The sequence below is a fragment of the Periophthalmus magnuspinnatus genome, chromosome 22 (genome assembly GCF_009829125.3).
Source record: "Periophthalmus magnuspinnatus isolate fPerMag1 chromosome 22, fPerMag1.2.pri, whole genome shotgun sequence".
Classification (NCBI taxonomy): Eukaryota; Metazoa; Chordata; class Actinopteri; order Gobiiformes; family Gobiidae; genus Periophthalmus; species Periophthalmus magnuspinnatus.
This window is the reverse complement of record NC_047147.1, coordinates 15,426,178-15,443,945: the sequence shown is the minus strand read 5'-3', so window position 1 is coordinate 15,443,945 and position 17,768 is coordinate 15,426,178. Positions and strand designations below refer to the sequence as shown.

The 17,768-nt window shown below is 43.7% G+C and overlaps 3 protein-coding genes across 6 annotated transcripts; 1 reads left to right on the top strand and 2 right to left on the bottom strand.

The window, feature by feature from the left end:
- Window positions 1-117: 117 nt before the first annotated feature.
- On the bottom strand, window positions 118-2,426 carry pcmtl (l-isoaspartyl protein carboxyl methyltransferase, like). Of its 2 annotated transcripts, none has more exons than XM_033987675.2 (9): window positions 2,389-2,426; window positions 2,022-2,168; window positions 1,414-1,518; window positions 1,301-1,332; window positions 1,121-1,225; window positions 918-1,038; window positions 749-834; window positions 424-593; window positions 118-328 (listed from the first exon to the last, which is right to left on the bottom strand). In XM_033987675.2, the coding sequence occupies exons 2-9, from the start codon at window positions 2,128-2,130 to the stop codon at window positions 316-318; spliced, it is 741 nt and encodes a 246-aa protein (XP_033843566.1). In that variant the 5' UTR covers window positions 2,131-2,168; window positions 2,389-2,426; the 3' UTR covers window positions 118-315. The 2 variants fall into 2 exon arrangements, with proteins under 2 accessions (XP_033843566.1, XP_033843565.1); XM_033987674.2 differs by having other exon boundaries at window positions 118-293; window positions 2,389-2,407.
- A 96-nt stretch (window positions 2,427-2,522) lies between these two features.
- ccdc32 (coiled-coil domain containing 32) lies at window positions 2,523-5,015 on the top strand. Of its 2 annotated transcripts, none has more exons than XM_033987676.2 (4): window positions 2,523-2,575; window positions 2,732-3,031; window positions 3,183-3,336; window positions 4,051-5,015. In XM_033987676.2, the coding sequence occupies exons 2-4, from the start codon at window positions 2,794-2,796 to the stop codon at window positions 4,208-4,210; spliced, it is 552 nt and encodes a 183-aa protein (XP_033843567.1). In that variant the 5' UTR covers window positions 2,523-2,575; window positions 2,732-2,793; the 3' UTR covers window positions 4,211-5,015. The 2 variants fall into 2 exon arrangements, with proteins under 2 accessions (XP_033843567.1, XP_055087000.1); XM_055231025.1 differs by having other exon boundaries at window positions 2,564-2,608; window positions 4,051-4,552.
- Window positions 5,016-6,079: 1,064 nt separating this feature from the next.
- bahd1 (bromo adjacent homology domain containing 1) lies at window positions 6,080-17,641 on the bottom strand. Of its 2 annotated transcripts, none has more exons than XM_033987993.2 (7): window positions 17,320-17,641; window positions 11,633-13,076; window positions 7,769-8,127; window positions 7,186-7,345; window positions 7,032-7,111; window positions 6,736-6,827; window positions 6,080-6,623 (listed from the first exon to the last, which is right to left on the bottom strand). In XM_033987993.2, the coding sequence occupies exons 2-7, from the start codon at window positions 12,984-12,986 to the stop codon at window positions 6,434-6,436; spliced, it is 2,235 nt and encodes a 744-aa protein (XP_033843884.1). In that variant the 5' UTR covers window positions 12,987-13,076; window positions 17,320-17,641; the 3' UTR covers window positions 6,080-6,433. The 2 variants fall into 2 exon arrangements, with proteins under 2 accessions (XP_033843884.1, XP_055086995.1); XM_055231020.1 differs by having other exon boundaries at window positions 6,299-6,623; window positions 7,769-8,124; window positions 17,320-17,640.
- Between the last annotated feature and the right edge of the window lie 127 nt (window positions 17,642-17,768).

The window sequence follows — 17,768 nt, the reverse complement described above, 5'->3', positions numbered from 1 at the left end:
AAGTATCATTTATGAGCTGTTTTGTCACCATTTATCAGTAGACTAATAAACAAATCACAATGTTGTTGGTTACTGGATTACAAAAAACTAAAACAAAAAACTAAAACTGATAAGCCATTATAAACATAACCATTTATAAATTGAGAATCATTTTGTTAGCAGCACGTTTGTCCCTATGAAAAGAACAATCCAAGAAAACAGGAAGACTAGTAGAGACGCAGTCACATTGTCCTCTGGGCAACAGGCCACATAAGCATTACTTGGGGCCAGAGGCACAGCACCAGCACCATCTCCTGTAGGAGCAACAACACGCCATCAGAGCTCCCCTCTGGAGAGAGAGAATCATTTGTTCAAACACTCTGCCCTGTGAATGTATTATTTGCATCTTACAAAATGCTAGATGTACATCTCGTACCAACATACCCAGGAAATTGATGGCTCTTGTCAGTGAGTGGGACATAGACCACTCCCATTAACGGCGTCTTCAGGAAGGTGCCATCACTCTGTCGATCATATTGCTCTAAGACTTGACTGCCACCATCTGGACCAACTGGAAGAACCAGCCTCCCGCCTGGCTTCAGTTGCTCCAGCAGCTTCATAACCACAAACAGAAATGGGGACAAAACAAAGAAAACACAATCAACAACTTAATTCATTAAACAATAATCAACATCCACTTTTTATCTTCTATGATGTAATTTCATTCTTATAATATTCAATAATAATAATAACAATAACATGCCCTCACCGCCTTAGGAACTGTAGCTGCAGCTGCTCCGACATGGATGGCATCATATGGTGCCCCTTCTGGGTGCCCCAGCCTCCCGTCACCAACTGAGGGCACAGGACATTATGACAGACAGTCGTTACTTAATGCAGCTGAACACACGTGCTTTTGACATCATTGTCTGACTCACCAATAAACCTGATACGACCAGAGGAAATGAGCTCTGGGTCATCTGCTTGCACATTTTTAACAGACATTTTCACAAGTTCATCAATGTGTTCAATACCCACCACTCGACCAGTAGGACCTGTCTACAAGAAATATATAAAAACATTGCATAAAATTGTTGCAGCTTCTACATGTTGTCCATTGTTAAAACAACTAAGCATTTACCATTCGTGCAAAGCAGGCAGTAAGATAACCACTTCCAGACCCCACATCCAGAGCAGTTGCCCCATCAATTAGTTTGTCTTTCAGTATTTCCAGAGCATGGGCATGCTAGTGCATACAGAGAGTAACTTGTTACCTAAATAAAACCAGTCTAAATTGGATTTTTTTAAATTTCAGACCCACCATGTGCGGAGCACTGATGGTAGCTCTGTAGCCTGTAACAGAACAACTAAGACTGAACTGCTTGTTTTTGTGAAAAAAATACCTCTAGAAGATTAGTAAAATCATGGAGTCACCTATGGACTGTGGAGAGTCGGCATAAGGATAATCTCTGGAGTACAGTCCTCTGTCTGTTGCAAGCATGGCTTCAAAGACTCTATCATGTTTGATTACACTGTGATCTGCAAAACAGCCAAAAAGCAAAAGAATGGGACAAAACATAATAAAAATACAATACTGTATTATTTACTTGTAAACAATTGCATTGTAAATGCAATCAATTTAAATATAGTATTACATTTGTGCCAATTTCCCCAGTAGATTATAGGCTGTATTAAGGTGATGCCTTTTAATTCCACAGTCAATAGTGTGCACTGTCACTGTGCAAGTCACATACACGGAACAGGTCAGAACGAGACATAGAAGCCCCAAGTTTACATTTTATGATTTATCAATGAGCTTACACACATGAAACGTAAAGTAACATAAAATTCGATGTTTAAATGTCAGCACAAATTAGCTAAGATTAAATTATTAGAATATTTTTTGTCCATTCAGGCAAAAAGTGGTGGCATTATTTTAACGACAAAATTATATCCAATAGCAATAACATAATAATTAGCTGCCCATAAAAATCCGGAAGAAATGACAAGACTCTCATTGAACGTGAAACTGCCCAAATTACCTCTCAGCCTGCTGACCAGCTCTGGGTGAGTTCTGCCGCTGGACATCCACGACATGGTCCGGGACAGCAGCAAACCCATGGGGACCGCCACGACAGCCCAGCGCAGCATCTCCTACACCACAGCTACATGTGGCGACATGTCAGCGCCTGAAACACCACACCAGTGCTCCTCAAAACAGTGTAAAATGACCAATAATAGCTTAGTTTACGAACTTAATTTAATACACGTATATATGTATATATATGTATATTAGTGTGAGCGCACGCCATATGCAACAAGGTCTCTATACAAACACAGATATGATGATATAATTAAATATATATTAAATACAATGCATAAAAATCAGAGGTCAGCAGAATTGTTTACCTTTCCCACTGGTTGTTTCAAACTTCCGGGAGACAGACACGTCAATTGGCTACGCACAGACCTAAAGAGCCAATCGTGTTTAACTTTATTGATGGACGTATTTAACAGCCAATAATGTGTTTGAAAACGCGGATGAAGATTGTTTTCTCAACAAAGGTGGCTTCAAGGCATCAAATCGATTCAAATGGTGATTATTTTCTCGTTTAATTACATTTTACGGGTAAGATACTTTGTGGACTGACTGTTTTCACAGACATTGTAATTAGTGAAGTGTTGTAGTTGTTGTTGGACTAACAGGACCGAATTTGCTGTTGCACCATCTTCTTCTGTGCATGTGTTGCAGATTGCACTCGACATAACTGGCATCTTGTATTGAACACATCAAGCTACTGGTGTTTTGTGACAATGGTTGACGATTTTGACGATAGAGAAGTTCGGTCCAGCGGTGAACTCTGGTACGAAATCTGCGCCAGTTTACCGCAAGACCAAATTGGGACTGTTCCCGATGGGAAATCCGACTTCGGCGACTCATTTCAGCCTGGAACCGTGCAGGTCAATGACCAAACACCTGGGGCCTCTACCTGCCCATCCGGGACCAAGTGGGAGCCAATGGAGGACTCAGAAATGTACATCGCCACTTTAGGTACTCAGGTTTTTGGTCAGTCTTGACCTTTGCTTAGTGCTTACATTTTCACCACTCTCAGTCTCATATATTCATGTAACAGTTGATTTTTGATTTAAAACATTATTGATGAAAATGCTGCACAGGTTTAAGGTATTTCCTTATGATACAGAAAATCGCTTAAAGAGACTGAAAGGCCAGTCCAGTGATGTAACTTCCAGAGACATGCTGCGTTCACTGTCCCAGGCCAAAAAAGAATGTTGGGACCGTTTTCTGCACGATGCGCAGGCATCCGAGCTTTTCCAGGAAGGAGATCTGGATGAAGGGTATGACTCAAATTAAAACCACTGTTGTCTATGTAATCCACCATCATTCATTAGGAATGCTCATACAAATGCAAAGGATTCAAAGGTAGTCTCGACCAGGTTTTAAGTAGAAGATGTTTCACTTCTGCCACAGGTGTTATGTTTAATTCTCTATGGATTGTCATGTAGGTTTTATGGTCAGACCAATAGTTAATACACGTTGATTGCATAATTGAAATAAAATATTCATGCCCTGTATATTAGACATAGGACAATAAACTGCCATCATTAACAAAACTTGCATAATCATGAAAAGAGCCTTATTTACACTATTTTAACTCTACACTTGCACGTTTCAGTCAGTCAAAACACTGCCCATAGGCTGTTGCTTTCTATGTGCATTATTTTACTTACATTTATAGCAGCCTATTTTGTGCTATATTGATGTCCTACCTTAATAGTTAATGTTTGAATAATAATTTTAATTAGGAATACAATTATTATATTTTTTTCATAAATGAGCAGCCTTAATTTAGGCACAAGACATGACTTGATTCTAGACAAACTCTTACTAGAGGTGCCTGTCAGAATATTTACATTATTTATGTTTTTATTTTTATTTCTGAGTCCCACTTCAGCAAAGAGGATGATCTTTCTGTGGCAGTGTTCACTGCTTTTAATACAGATAAATAGACTTGATTCAGTTCCTGATTTTTTTTTTTTTTTTTTTTTTAGTGCTCTGGAACATTTCAAACGATGGCTGGTTCCAGAAAAAGTGGCCATCAGTGCAGAAGAGCTGGAGTACCTCCTGAGACCGAACCAGAGCCAGACACAGAGTGAAAGGACACCAGAGCCCCAACCCCCTGAAGATGACTCCCCCAGCCCAGAGAAATAACCCCCTTTTTGCATATGATACTGTCCCAAACCATTAACCCCTGTAGGACCTAATGAGGTGGTAAGGGTGAAGTCCTTGCTATGTTTTCATCAGAGGATTTATGAACATGCATAATGTTTACTATTGTCCCTGCTGACAGTCATTTTTAGTGTTGTCTTCAAATACTGTGTATAAAGTCCCATATGCAGTGTCATTCCTGATGCAGCAATATTATTTTTAGATGTTCAGTAATATTTTTGTAATATTTTTGTGTTAATATAACGTGTTAATATTCAAATTTTGACATGATTTGATTCTTGTTATTCATCATTAAATGCAGTGTATAACCTCATGGGATGAAGTGCTGTCTGTACAGCAGGATAAAGCTAAAGCCAGTCTTTAACTGGCCATGGTGTATTAGTATTTTTGTAGATGGATATAAGCTATTCCCCATTGCAAATGTTTTGTTCCAACATCTTTGCATGTACATACCTTTCTAGAGCAATTCACCATACAGAATCATTAGTTTACATAACTTTAAACACATCCTTAATTTTAAAATTGGTATATTGTTACTTTTTTCCTGTTTAATTGTGGTTATGAAAAAACTTGTATTGCATTTAACCAGATGACAACATTTGAGGATGAAACAAGACACTTCAACTGATAAATAATTTATTACATATAAATATTTGTTCTTATATTACAGAGGTCCATTTAAATTCATACAAATAATCTGCAGTAGTTACAATAACCTACAGTTAAAGAGTGGAATCGACTGTCGACACAAGAGCTCACACAATTGAACACCTGCCGAGTTGTCCAAGTAAAAGTGAGTATAAACCTGAACATCCCATACACTACATCCAGTGTCCAACAAACAGGCCATGTATCAAAATTACTCTAGACCTCCTCTCACTCTATTGCAATAATTGAAATGTCTGTACAATTACAAAATGGAATTCAAATATTAAAGCATAAAAATCGTAGTTTGGAGATTGTCCCACATTTGGATAATACAGACTTTGTGAATAAAAAATTGCAATACATGTTTAAGAGTCATGGATGACGCTGTTTGCAGATGAGGCAAAGATATGAACACACAGAGGTGGAATAGTAAAAATATGGCATGAACATGTTGAGGTCGGAGATGCCAGGAAGAAGACCAAGTAGAAGGCCAGAGACATTTATGGATGTAGTGAAAGATACTATAGACCTAGACATACTATAGTTTGAGAGAGCAAAAAAGTGTTTGATAGAAACTGTATTGATTACTGGATGTAGAACAGGTGTGAAATTGTGAACTTAGTGTGACCTACTGTACCTCTTAAAATTATTTTTGTCACATTTTGAGATATGTGTGTGTGGGGGTGTGGGTGTGTGTGTGTGTGTGTGTAAAAGTACAAAATACTCAGTATGGCTTAATGTCATAGAGAGACTTTAAAGTGATCGTCTTTATGCATACAGGGCCATTTATGATGGGAGTTCAGAAGAATTGGAAATCACATTCGCTATACTCCCATCATAATATATACAAAGGCTGGGGTATGGTTAATAAGGCAGCATTATCAAGGGCACAAAGCTTACTAACAGGGAAGGAATGGGGAGAGGGAAAAAATTTGTCAAAAAGTAACTACTGTTTTACTTGGTGGTAAACTACTTATGTTGGTACAGCAATAAATTCTTGGAAATTGACATGATCTTTTCAAAAACAATGTGAGATAAAGAGAAATAGTGCTAAATGCCACTGAATACATGAGAATCAGAAGGTGCAATCTCAATACACATCTAGGTTAAGAGGATCCACTCTTAACCTAGATGTGATTTTAGATTGCATCTTGTACCTCAGATGGAACCACTATGATGAGATAAGAGAGAATGTGATCAATGATGAAAGAGGCAACTCACTTGAAGAGAAGAAATATTACACAGTTTTTTAAAGATATGAATCAAACTGGTTCCTGTTTCTTTTCAATGTGTTTCTTTGACATATTTATTTATTTTACTTTTTTCCTTAAATAAGGCGAAGATGAAGAAATCTCCCTTCCCAGAAGGCATCTACAGTGACATTTTATATAGCAGTATGACTTGGAGTTCATCTCATCAACAACCAATCTCTGCCCTTTGACATTCATCAGATCCAGGTATCAACTCAACTCACTGGTCCTGTACCGACTCTCCTTTCAGAGAGGGCAGAAGCAGTAGTGGGGTGGGTTAATAAGTTGGTAAGTGTAGTTAATGTAATTAGTGAAGGTTCTTGAGCAGGCGACCGTAGCGGAAGTCATAGACGTGCCTGCAGAAGAAGACCAGCTGGGGGTCCAGATCAGTGGGCACACAGTGGTATGTGGGCAGGCCATGCTCCAGAGCAGGGGGTACCACAGAGGCAGCGCTGCAGCCAACACCCTCCTGCTGCCGCTTCAGCAAGGCACGAAACCTACACAAACAAAATCCTTCATATGGGCCAAGTCATTTTTCATACAACTGTCGGATAGTTAACATCAATCAAAAAGAGCAGATATGAGCCATCGTTTGAACAAGTTACTTACCGACAATACTGTGCTAGTGTGAGAACATAGCATTTGTCTTCGATACAGGCCACACTGTTGACATCCTGGTGTCGAGATGCAAACACTTCATTCTGTAAAAAAACATTGCCGTGAGGCCAGAGAATCAACATGTGACCTTCACCTGTCCAGGCATTGGATTTGACATTTTCCCAGACAAATCCATCATTCTATTTATGCCTTCACTGCATTGTGGACGCCCATGTTCCCTTAATATATACATCAACATCTACTGAATGGAACTATTTCCACTGCCTTTAAGTAACAAAATATCTGACCTCACAGTGGACATGGGGCTTGCGTCCTCCTTGTGTGTGTTCTGGGCGATAGTACCAAAACAAACTCATCATCAGCTCTCCTAAAAGCACAAAGCAATTCATCTTGTGTTCAACGGAGACTTGGTTGTCAACAGACAGGGGGTATGTAGTAAACCTGAATTTGGATCCTCCCACAGTGCAGACACCTTGGCCACATAAGGCAGACTCTTCTTCCTTGGTCCAGACTTGAGAAGGACTGTGTCTCGAACCTGGATTATGTCCCTGTCCCGCTGCACTGCCTCGAAGCATGTCCTCAGCACAGGTGTCTCCTCATCCTGATAACAGTATTTGGGCCATAGTTGTCACTTTTACTTTACATTTTTGATTTTGTCATTAAGTGTATGTTTTCACTGAGGAATTTGAGGCTGAAATGAGAAAAGTCTGAAATGCATATCAGATTCAATTAAAGATGTTTTGACCTTTTTTGGTCTTACCACTAAATGTTCATCTACAGAAATTAACTAAGGTTAGTTGAGTTTTTACACTATAACATCGAGTTAAGACATTATTCTGTCACACTGGCATGACTGTGCGCAATAGTTTACATTTGGATAGTTCCTTCATAAAGTAATGCCTAGCTCATATTGTCCCTCCTTAAGATTTTGCGGTAAAAGTCACTAGTGCCATCCAATAACAAATTAGCATTAAAATAAAAATACCTCTGGCATTCTCAAAGTGGCAGAATTATTGTAACGTACCACAGTGAACACCTCCCTCTGAAAGGGCAGACCCACTGGCCGCCACCCGTTGGTGCTTTTATGCTGCCACTTGTTGATGATATGGCCCCCCCCACTGGCAGAGGGTGTGTGCTTTCTGTCCCTGATGGCCACTGAGCCAACATGAGAGGCTCTGGAGGCACTGGCACTCTGTGGACAATTGTGACCCAAAGGCAAAGGAGCAGTGGGCTCGCTTGGATCAGAGGGCAGGGCTGGAGCGTGTACTGATTGTCCGGCTGGAGGCACTGGAGGAATCGGACAGCCAGTGAGGACTCTGGGACTAGAACACATGGGGAGGGATAGGGGGCTGTGCAGGTCACTCACTGCTGGGGGGTATTCTTCTGAAGGGAAACCAGAGAAAAGACATTATGTTCAACAAGCTGACAATGCACACCATTATTATATTGTTGGAACTCTATTCCCTACCCAAATATTATAAAATATTCTCAGCCAGTTAATTGTTACAGATGACTAAAATATATAATTTTAACTTGTAATAACTTGTAATTTATTAGCAATTACATCAAAGCTTATTCTAATCTATATGAAGCTATTGAATTCTTAACTGTGAAAGAGTTTATATAGTTATAATGAAAACGATGCATGCAATTAATGTGAATAAGGCCACTGCAGAAGCAGTTTCTCAGTCTATGAAAATATGAGCACTAGTAAGAAAACACTTTTCTTACCAAAGAACTGTTTCCTTACTGAACCTGCATTGCTTAAGTACAAATTAATTATCCATCCTTCCATCCATTTTCTTCCGTTTATCCGGGGCCGGGTCGCGGGGGCAGCAGTCTAAGCAGGGACTCCCAGACTTCCCTCACCCTGGACACGTCCTCCAGCTCCTCCGATGGGACCCCAAGGCATTCCCAGGCCAGCCGAGAGACATAGTCTCTCCAGCGTGTCCTGGGTCTTCCCCGGGGCCTCCTCCCAGTGGGACATGCCCAGAACACCTCCCTAGGGAGGCGTCCAGGAGGCATCCTAAGCAGATGCCCAAGCCACCTCAACTGGTTCCTCTCGATGTGTAGGAGCAGTGGCTCTACTCCGAGCTCCTCCCGTGTGACCGAGCTCCTCACCCTATCCCTAAGGGTGCGCCCGGCCACCCTACGGAGGAAACCCATTTCAGCCGCTTGTATCCGTAACCTTGTCCTTTCGGTCATTACCCAGAGCTCATGATCATAGGTGAGGGTAGGGACGTAGATTGACCGGTAAATCGAGAGCTTTGCCTTTGGGCTCAGCTCCTTCTTTACCACAACGGGCTGATACAGCGACCGCATCACTGCAGACGCTGCACCGATCCGCCTGTCAATCTCCCGCTCCATCCTTCCCTCTCTCGTGAACAAGACCCCGAGATACTTGAACTCCTCCACTTGAGGCAGAGACTCACCACCCACCCAGAGAAGGCAAACCACCTTTTTCCGGTCGAGAACCATGGCCTCGGATTTAGAGGAGCTGATTCTCATCCCAGCCACTTCACACTCGGCTGCAAACCGCCCCAGTGCCTGCTGCAGGTCCTGGCTCGAAGAAGCCATCAGGACAACATCATCCGCAAACAGCACAGATGAAATCCTGTGGTTCCCAAACCAGATCCCCTCCGGCCCCTGGCTGCGCCTAGAAATTTTGTCCATAAATATAATGAACAGAACCGGTGACAAAGGGCAGCCCTGGCGGAGTCCAACATGCACCGGGAACAGGTCTGACTTACTGCCGGCAATGCGAACACAGCCCCTGCTCCGGTCATACAGGGACCGGACAGCCCTTAGCAAAGAGCCCCGGACCTCATACTCCCAGAGCACCCCTCAAAAGACACCATGAGGGACACGGTCGAATGCCTTCTCCAGATCCACAAAACACATGTGGACTGGTTGGGCAAACTCCCATGAAACCTCGAGGACCCGATGGAGAGTATAGAGCTGGTCCAGTGTTCCGCGACCGGGACGAAAACCACACTGCTCCTCCTGAATCCGAGGTTCGACTATCGGTCGGATTCTCCTCTCCAGTACCCTGGAATAGACCTTACCGGGAAGGCTGAGTAGTGTGATTCCCCTGTAATTGGAACACACCCTCCGGTCCCCCTTCTTATACAGAGGGACCACCACCCCGGTCTGCCATTCCACAGGTACTGTCCCCGACCGCCACGCGATGTTGCAGAGACGTGTCAGCCAAGACAGCCCCACAACATCCAGAGACTTGAGGTACTCAGGACGGATCTCGTCCACCCCCGGAGCCTTGCCACTGAGTAGCTTGCCAACCACCTCAGTGACTTGAGCCAGGGTGATGGACGAGTCCGCCTCCGGGTCCCCAGTTTCTGCTTCCTCCTCGGAAGACGTGACAGTGGGATTGAGGAGATCCTCAAAGTATTCCTTCCACGTCCCGACAACATCCCCAGTCGAGGTCAGCAGCTCTCCACCCGCACTGTAAACAGTGTTGGTGAAGCACTGCTTCCCCCTCCTGAGGCGTCGGACGGTTTGCCAGAATCTCTTTGAGGCCGTCCTCCTCCATGGCCTCCCCGAACTCCTCCCAACCCCGAGTTTTTGCCTCTGTGACTGCCCGAGCCGCGGCATGCTTGGCCCGCCGGTACTCATCAGCTGCCTCAGGAGTCCCACGAGCCAACAAGGCTCGATAGGACTCCTTCAGCTTGACGGCATCCCTTACTTCCGGTGTCCACCACCGGGTTCAGGGATTGCCACCGCGACAAGCACCGCAGACCTTACAACCACAACTACGAGCAGCCGCATCGACAATAGAGGTGGAGAACATGGCCCACTCAGAGTCCAGGTCCCAAACCTCCCCCGGGATCAGGGAGAAGCTCTCCCGGAGGTGGGAGTTGAAGACCCCTCTGGCAGAGGGCTCCGCCAGACGTTCCCAGCAGACCCTCACGATGCGCTTGGGCCTGCCAGGTCTGTCCGGCTTCCTCCTCCGCCAGCGGATCCAACTCACCACCAGGTGGTGATCAGTGGACAGCTCAGCCCCTCTCTTCACCCGAGTGTCCAAGACACGCGGTCGGAGATCAGATGACACAACAACAAAGTCAATCATCGACCTCCGACCTAGAGTGTCCTGGTGCCACGTGCACTGATGGACACCCTTGTGCTCGAACATGGTGTTTGTTATGGACAAACTGTGATTAGCACAGAAGTCCAGTAACAAAACACCACTCGGGTTCAGATCGGGGAGGCCATTCCTCCCAATCACGCCCCTCCAAGTGTCACTGTCATTACCCACATGGGCATTGAAGTCCCCCAGGAGAACAACGGAGTCCGCGTTTGGTGCACTGTCTAGTACCCCTCCCAGGGACTCCAAGAAGGCCGGGTACTCCGCACTGCTGTTTGGCCCGTAGGCCGACACAACAGTGAGAGACCTGTCCCCGACCCGAAGGTGCAGGGATGCGACCCTCTCGTTCACCGGGGTGAACTCCAACACACGGCGGCTGAACTGTGGGGCAATGAGCAAGCCCACAGCAGCTCGCCGCCGCTCCCCACGGGCAACGCCAGAGAAATGGAGAGTCCAACCCCTCTCAAGGAGTTGGGTTCCAGAGCCCAAGCTGTGCGTGGAGGTGAGGCCGACTATATCTAGCCGGTAATGTTCAACCTTCCGCACAAGCTCAGGCTCCTTCCCCCCCAGCAAGGTGACATTCCATGTCCCCAGAGCTAGTCTCCATGTCCGGAGATCCGGTCGTCGAGGTCCCCGCCTTCGACTGATCTCTCTGCACCCGCCCCTCATGGCTCAAATGAATCAAATGCTCCATAATGTAGTCCCCTTCCTGTTATTGACCTCACATCCTAATGGCTTCTGTCATTTATAAATGTGCAGTATAACTGAAGTGGCACACTGGTACTTCACCTTTCTTTATAGTGCGGTTGCAAGAGGTACAGCCCAAGTGGCAGATGGCTGGAATCATACTGGAGTACTGCTGGTAACTACTGACTGTACAAGGGTCAAAACAGGGCTCCACAGAGGTGCAGCAGTAGACGGGGTGAGAGATCCCTGAGGCCCCTGAGCTCTGGGTTCCCAGCAGCTTGGTCACCTTTCTGCTGCTGGGGTACATATGCTCCTGCGACGCGTCAGAAGGGTGGCACAAGTGAAAGTAGTATCCAGGGAAACAGGTGTACGAGTGTGTGCCGAGGGCCGGGAAGTGGTGGTGATGGTGGTGATGGTGGAACACACTGTCCTGTCCTTGAAATGACTTGTCCCGGAGAAAGAGGGCGAGGCGGTGGCAGTATTGGACACACTGCTCCTGAGTGCAGCAGTAGCAGGATGATACCTGGTTCTCCACCTTCTCCTCTTTCACCTGCAAAGAGAAGCTGGGAGCAGTGGGATGCTGCAGAGGAGCTTTACCACAGTTTTCTAGCTCAGGTCTCACAGTCTGAGCAGAAGATCCAGAGCAGCTCCGCAGCCTTCCCTTAACCCTGGTCTTTTGCCTTGTGTGTTGGGTCCATATTTTGTGGTCTAGTTTACTCTGCGTGTCACTCTGAGTGGTGCTCTCACTCTCATGTTTCACCTCCCTTTTCTTCTGCCTCTTGTTTGTGTACTGAGCACTCGTGAGTTTGAGGAGTGTCGCAGCAGTGAGGCCAGCCTGTCGCCGAGGTGTAGGTGCAAATATACTTAACCAGTCAATGCTCTGGTCCTGTGCGACTGAAGTGTTTTTACAACCTATGTCTTGTGTTTTTGCTTTCCGTTTGGTTCTGTGGACTTTGGGCTCATGTGCTTTATGATTGTCCTTAGGCAGCTGTGTTTTTCTAGTGCTCAGTGGATCACTGCGGAACAGAAGCAGAGAGTTAACAGCCTCAGCGTTCAGAGAGGCCATCCTTCGCCTGCGAGGCTCTGGTGACAATCTAAAACGAACGTGGGAGTTGTTGATTTTTGGTTCCTTGTCTTTTTGGATGGGCTCATGCTTTAGTTTGGCTTGATCACATTTGTTTCTTTGTTTGACTTTTGCACTCATGTTATTTCCATTTTTTGATGGCTTCTTGACATCTTCAGCATCCAGCCGTGTGAGCAGGACACAGCAGTCTAATGCATCTCTGCGGTTCACTTTTAGGGCCTTCCTCCTGTGTCTGCACACATTTGTGTTTCTTCTTCTCTCCACCTTATTCTCTTTTATCTTTCGGGCTACTGAAGTCTTCTCTTTGCATTTCCTGTCCTTGACCTTGCTACATTTGGCCATGCAGTTGCCCTGAGCCTTCACCATCTTCATCCACTGGAGAACCAGCTTGGAGCTCAGAGGGGTGGTTTCTTAATAGGATGCCGACTTTAGCATGTTTCTGTTGTCTGAGGGTCCAACTCTCTGCAAACACAGAGACATCTGAGCATGTTCATATGTTCTATCACCAGATGCAATCATGCAATAGTTCAAACACTTTGCTGTTCTTGGACAAAACACACCAACTTTACCCACAGGCTGTAAATCACTCACAGAGCACTGTGTACTAACCAGTCTCCAACTACTGCTAATGAAATTTACCTCTACACTATACTGCACACCCACCGTAAGGTACTATGTGCGTCTGGTATGCACTGATTACCGATCCATCTTCAACTGAGTGGTCCTCGGTCAGAAGGAACAGGCAAACTCCACTTGTACATTTCAGGGATGTTTATTTAGGACGAGCGGGCAGATGATATTAAGGGACTGATTACACTGGTCAACACAAAATTTATCGTCTAAGAGTTTTTAGCCGATTTAGGATAATTTTGATGTGCTGAATCCAAAAATCACATTGGGTTTTGCTCAATCAGGTCAATGTTCTGAACTAAGCTACATATTTGTTTTGGACAATTTTGTTTACATGTATGAGTATTTTCACGTCATATGATGCAAAATTCTGTTATATTTCTCGCTATAAACAAATTCTGAAGATTTTGCATGTGCCAACTTATGACTAATTGTTTTTTTTTTATATTTCAAGTGAATGAAATGGCTTCGACTAGAAGATCTTGCAAAAATAAGCCTGACATATTCTGCTACATCTGTGGTGAATACACCAATGTTCCTAACAGAAATCAAGTCACAAGTTTCATAAAGCGTGCTTACCATACTTATTTTGGTATTAAACTTGGTGACCAAGATGAAGCTTGGGCGCCACACATGGCATGCAAGTCATGCACCGAGTATCTGCGTCAGTGGACTAAAGGCAAGAAGAGTTGTCTGAAGTTTGGAATTCCCATGGTTTGGAGGGAGCCGACATCAATAGCTACTTCTGGGCTATTGATGTGACTGGGATCAACAGAAAGAACCGAAGCAGCCTCAAGTATCCTGACCATGAATCAGCACGTCGTCCTATAGCTCACTGTGATGAAATTCCAGTACCTGTCTTTGTAGAAGTTCCTGACATCAGTGACAAAGATTCCTCCAGTGTGGTTTTATTGATGATACTCCACATCCTTTTTCCCAAAAGGAGCTAAATGTTCAGGTTTCCTGAGAATCTGGGATCACTGAGTGATGAGCAGGTGGAGAGATTCCATCAGGACATAAAAGAGACGGAGACCAGGTATCAGGGACGCTGGGATGCAGTCATGATGGCTGATTAATGTTGGACTCTGAAGAGAGACATCCCTGCTGCTGAGCATTCAAGGGGTTCATAAAAACAGAAGTTCATGTCCTGAATTTTGCACAATGATAACATAACGTTCCAATTTACATGTACTTACCTTTATCAATTAACATAACGTAACATTTAATTAAAACATTCTGTTAGAAAACTATTTTTTATCTCTTAAAACATTTTTTGGATGAGAAATATTAAAGCAAATCAACTGATAATGTCAAAAAATTGTAATCAATTTAGTGAGAAGATCGGATTTTTAAAAATCAAATTAGCATAAAAACCTGACCTGACTGAGAAAAATGGATATCATTTTTGGATTCAGCGGTGCAAAATGGTCCTCATTCAGTTGAAAAAACACAGACAACTTTCAAAAATGTTTTTTTTGTAACCCAGTGTTGTTATTGGTTTGTGTGTGTGTGTGTGTGTTTGTATGAACGAACACAGTACTCATACACACAAGATTAGGCAGGATGACCTGCAAACAACACAAGGCGCTGCTCCTAACACCATAACTCTGCACTGAACTCATGGACTACGGGCCTTCAGGCACTACAATAAAAACAGGTGCATTATGGGAAAAGTAGTCCACTGGACTTTTAACACCCACAGCTCTCCCATGTGTGAGAAGGAGCAGACCACATTGGACAGTGTGCCTGTGAGGAGCTATGGGTAAATGTGATGACTGCAGCATACTGAATTGGTGGGTGAAGCACAAGTTCACACACGCCTGTGTGACCTGGCTCACAAAATGTTGATGCTTATCATAAGGAGCAAGGCCTTCAGACGTGACTCTGTGATAAATTCAGTCAATACCATCAAGCCCATTTATGTCACTCACGTAAACTGAACACAAGGTGATATGTGCTGCGTTCTTCTTAGGAACTCATTCATGTTACAAACTGTTATCCGTATAAACTGCCCTCATAGTGAGAAACTGACAGGGTTCTGGACAGCCTAATCTACTCCAAGTTCTGAAATATAGCTGAACCTCGGCTGAAGACAGTCTTCAGATAACTACAGAATAGATATTTATAAATAAATGTTCTAGGCCAACAATGGCCAGCAAATAATATTATTACATCAATTTATAGGCCCATCCAGGATATCGGGTAAACCGATATGTCTGGCTCAGCACTGCTATTCAATACCAGTGTTGGTATTGGTGAAATATCTTATTATAAAAATATTCAAGGACAATAGTTTTAAAAATCCATAAAACTTGAAAAGTTGAAAGGTCTGGAAAAGGACATAAGTGTGTAATCTCACAAAAAAAGAACAGGGTACTCACAATGAGGTAGAGTACCCTATGTCCCCTGTCAGCTTTTGGGCTGTTTTGTTGACTTGGGACCTAGGCATCTAGAAATACACGGCGTTATGGACTCATATCAGCAGCTATGAAAAGAACATTTCTCAGTTTGGGCTGTAGTTGTGTTTACTGAGGACAAGTCACAGCTCTTAAACCCTCCATCCCAGTCACCTAACCTGAACCTTATTGAAAACAGCTTTATTATTATTATTATTATTATTATTATTATTAATTGTTTGAGTTTCAAAATATTAGATTTCTTTGTAGTCAGCAAAAACTGGTGAGTGATTTTTGTAAATGTTTGGAATAAAAGTTTAAAAGTTAAATCATTAAAAGGCATATTTTTTCATATCTACCTATAGATATGAAATGTATAGTATACAGAGTCAGTATTTTGTCAGGACACTGCATTTGAGAAAGCAGTAGTACTGTAATCCTACTAGGAAATACAAGCACATAAGTCCTGTACTCAAGTCTCTGCACTGGCTCCTGTGACTCAGAATAGACTTTAAAGCAGCTCGTGAACAAGTCTCTCCATGGACCAGCACCAAAGTACATCTCATGTACAACATGTTAGTGCCATATGAACCATCTCGCACTCTAAAGACTTCATGGACCGGCCTCCTGCTGGTGCCAAGAGTCAGGACTAAACATGGGGAATCAGCCTTTCAGTTTCATGCAGCTAAAACCTGGAACAATCTTTTTGAAGATGGGCCTCTACTTTGACAATGTTTAAATCCAGGCTCAAAACGGTTCTGTTTAGCTGTGCATATGACTGAAAGGTTTTTACTCTGTACAGTTGTCTTTTAATGTTAATTTGATGTGGATTATTTATGTTTTGATTTGTTGTATTGTGATTTTAATGTCTTTTTTATTCTGTAAAGCACTTTGAATTACTTTGTGTAAAATTGTGCTATACTGTACAAATAAACTTGCCTTGCCTATTTGATCAAATTGATTGCCACGACCAATTTCACAAGCAACAATAGGCCAAACTGTTAAAAACAAAGACAAAATCTGAGTAGGATAACTAGATAAGCCTAATCATAACAAAAACGTCTTTTCGTCTAAGTAGGAAATTCAACAGGCTTTGCATCACATTACATTTGCAACAACAAATACAATGTGTTTGTTTTTTTAGATTAATAAACAAAGCAATAGCACACTAAATCCCCCACAGTCCAATTAAATGCCCGTTACACTGAACATTTAGCTTTTGGAGGCTGCATGCATCTGCATAACTTTGTGCAAAGGAAGAGAAAGCCTATTGCTTTGTGCCTGCCATTCAATAGTCGAAGTCAAGTCCATGCCCTTATTTATCACCTGCAGTGAAAATCTCTAGTCAAAATTGTTATTCACACGCAACTGGGCAACACAAGAGTGCGGGAAAAAGTTGTGGATCAAGTCTGGCGAATCATGTCAATCCTATTCAATTTGTATCACGTTATGCCTAAGATTAACATCAGGTTACACGTTAAACTAACTTCATGTTGCCACACCGAGCTCCTGATGAGAGGTTTTTGTAGGTCGGACCGCGGCTGCACCTGCGCGGCTGCAGTCCGAGCTGCAAGGAGCAGGCTCGGTGTGGTGTGCAGCTGCGCTCCCCCAATCCCGTCAGCTGCGTGACAGCCGAGTGACAGCTGAGAAGAAACACAACAAACTGTGGTGCTTCTTACCAATTCAATCAACCAGAAACACGTGAGATCTCTTCTAGAAGGATCGGGAAAGAGTCAGGTGTACGTTTCCTGTACAGCACGAGGGGGACTGGGAGCGGAGAACTCATGGTGAGACCTCGATAGTCCGAACCGAACTGCGCCGTTGGTCCATTCGCGCGCGATGTCGACATTCCCGAACAAACCAACAAACAACACTTCAAGCTCTTAAAGCAGTGAATAAACCTCTGAGTTGGGCCCACATCAGTAAGACTCCGGTGAAGTTGAGCTCTGTCAGCGTGCTTTACATAACAGCATCATCCTCTTCTACGGTGACGCACCATGGAGCGCAAACATGGCGTTTCTTAAAGGGCCATGACACAGCGTTTAATGTAGGCCCCTGTCCTGTGCAAGAGACCTGCTAAACTCTGGTATTCATTTCTAAGATAACATCCAGAATAACAGGTATTACC

Bases quoted from the DNA above. Each gene is read 5' to 3' on its own strand.
- pcmtl (XM_033987674.2), bottom strand. From the start codon at position 2,130: ATGCTGCGCTGGGCTGTCGTGGCGGTCCCCATGGGTTTGCTGCTGTCC. The intron at 1,519-2,021 runs GTAATTTGGGCA...GCTGTTTTGCAG, and splicing joins GCTGGTCAGCAGGCTGAGAG to ATCACAGTGTAATCAAACAT. The intron at 594-748 runs GTGAGGGCATGT...GTGGTTATGAAG, and splicing joins CAGCTACAGTTCCTAAGGCG to CTGCTGGAGCAACTGAAGCC.
- ccdc32 (XM_033987676.2), top strand. From the start codon at position 2,794: ATGGTTGACGATTTTGACGATAGAGAAGTTCGGTCCAGCGGTGAACTC. The intron at 3,032-3,182 runs GTACTCAGGTTT...CTTATGATACAG, and splicing joins AATGTACATCGCCACTTTAG to AAAATCGCTTAAAGAGACTG. The intron at 3,337-4,050 runs GTATGACTCAAA...TTTTTTTTTTAG, and splicing joins GAAGGAGATCTGGATGAAGG to TGCTCTGGAACATTTCAAAC.
- bahd1 (XM_033987993.2), bottom strand. From the start codon at position 12,986: ATGAAGATGGTGAAGGCTCAGGGCAACTGCATGGCCAAATGTAGCAAG. The intron at 7,112-7,185 runs GTTTACTACATA...TTGTGCTTTTAG, and splicing joins GTGGGAGGATCCAAATTCAG to GAGAGCTGATGATGAGTTTG. The intron at 6,624-6,735 runs GTAAGTAACTTG...TTGTTTGTGTAG, and splicing joins ACACTAGCACAGTATTGTCG to GTTTCGTGCCTTGCTGAAGC.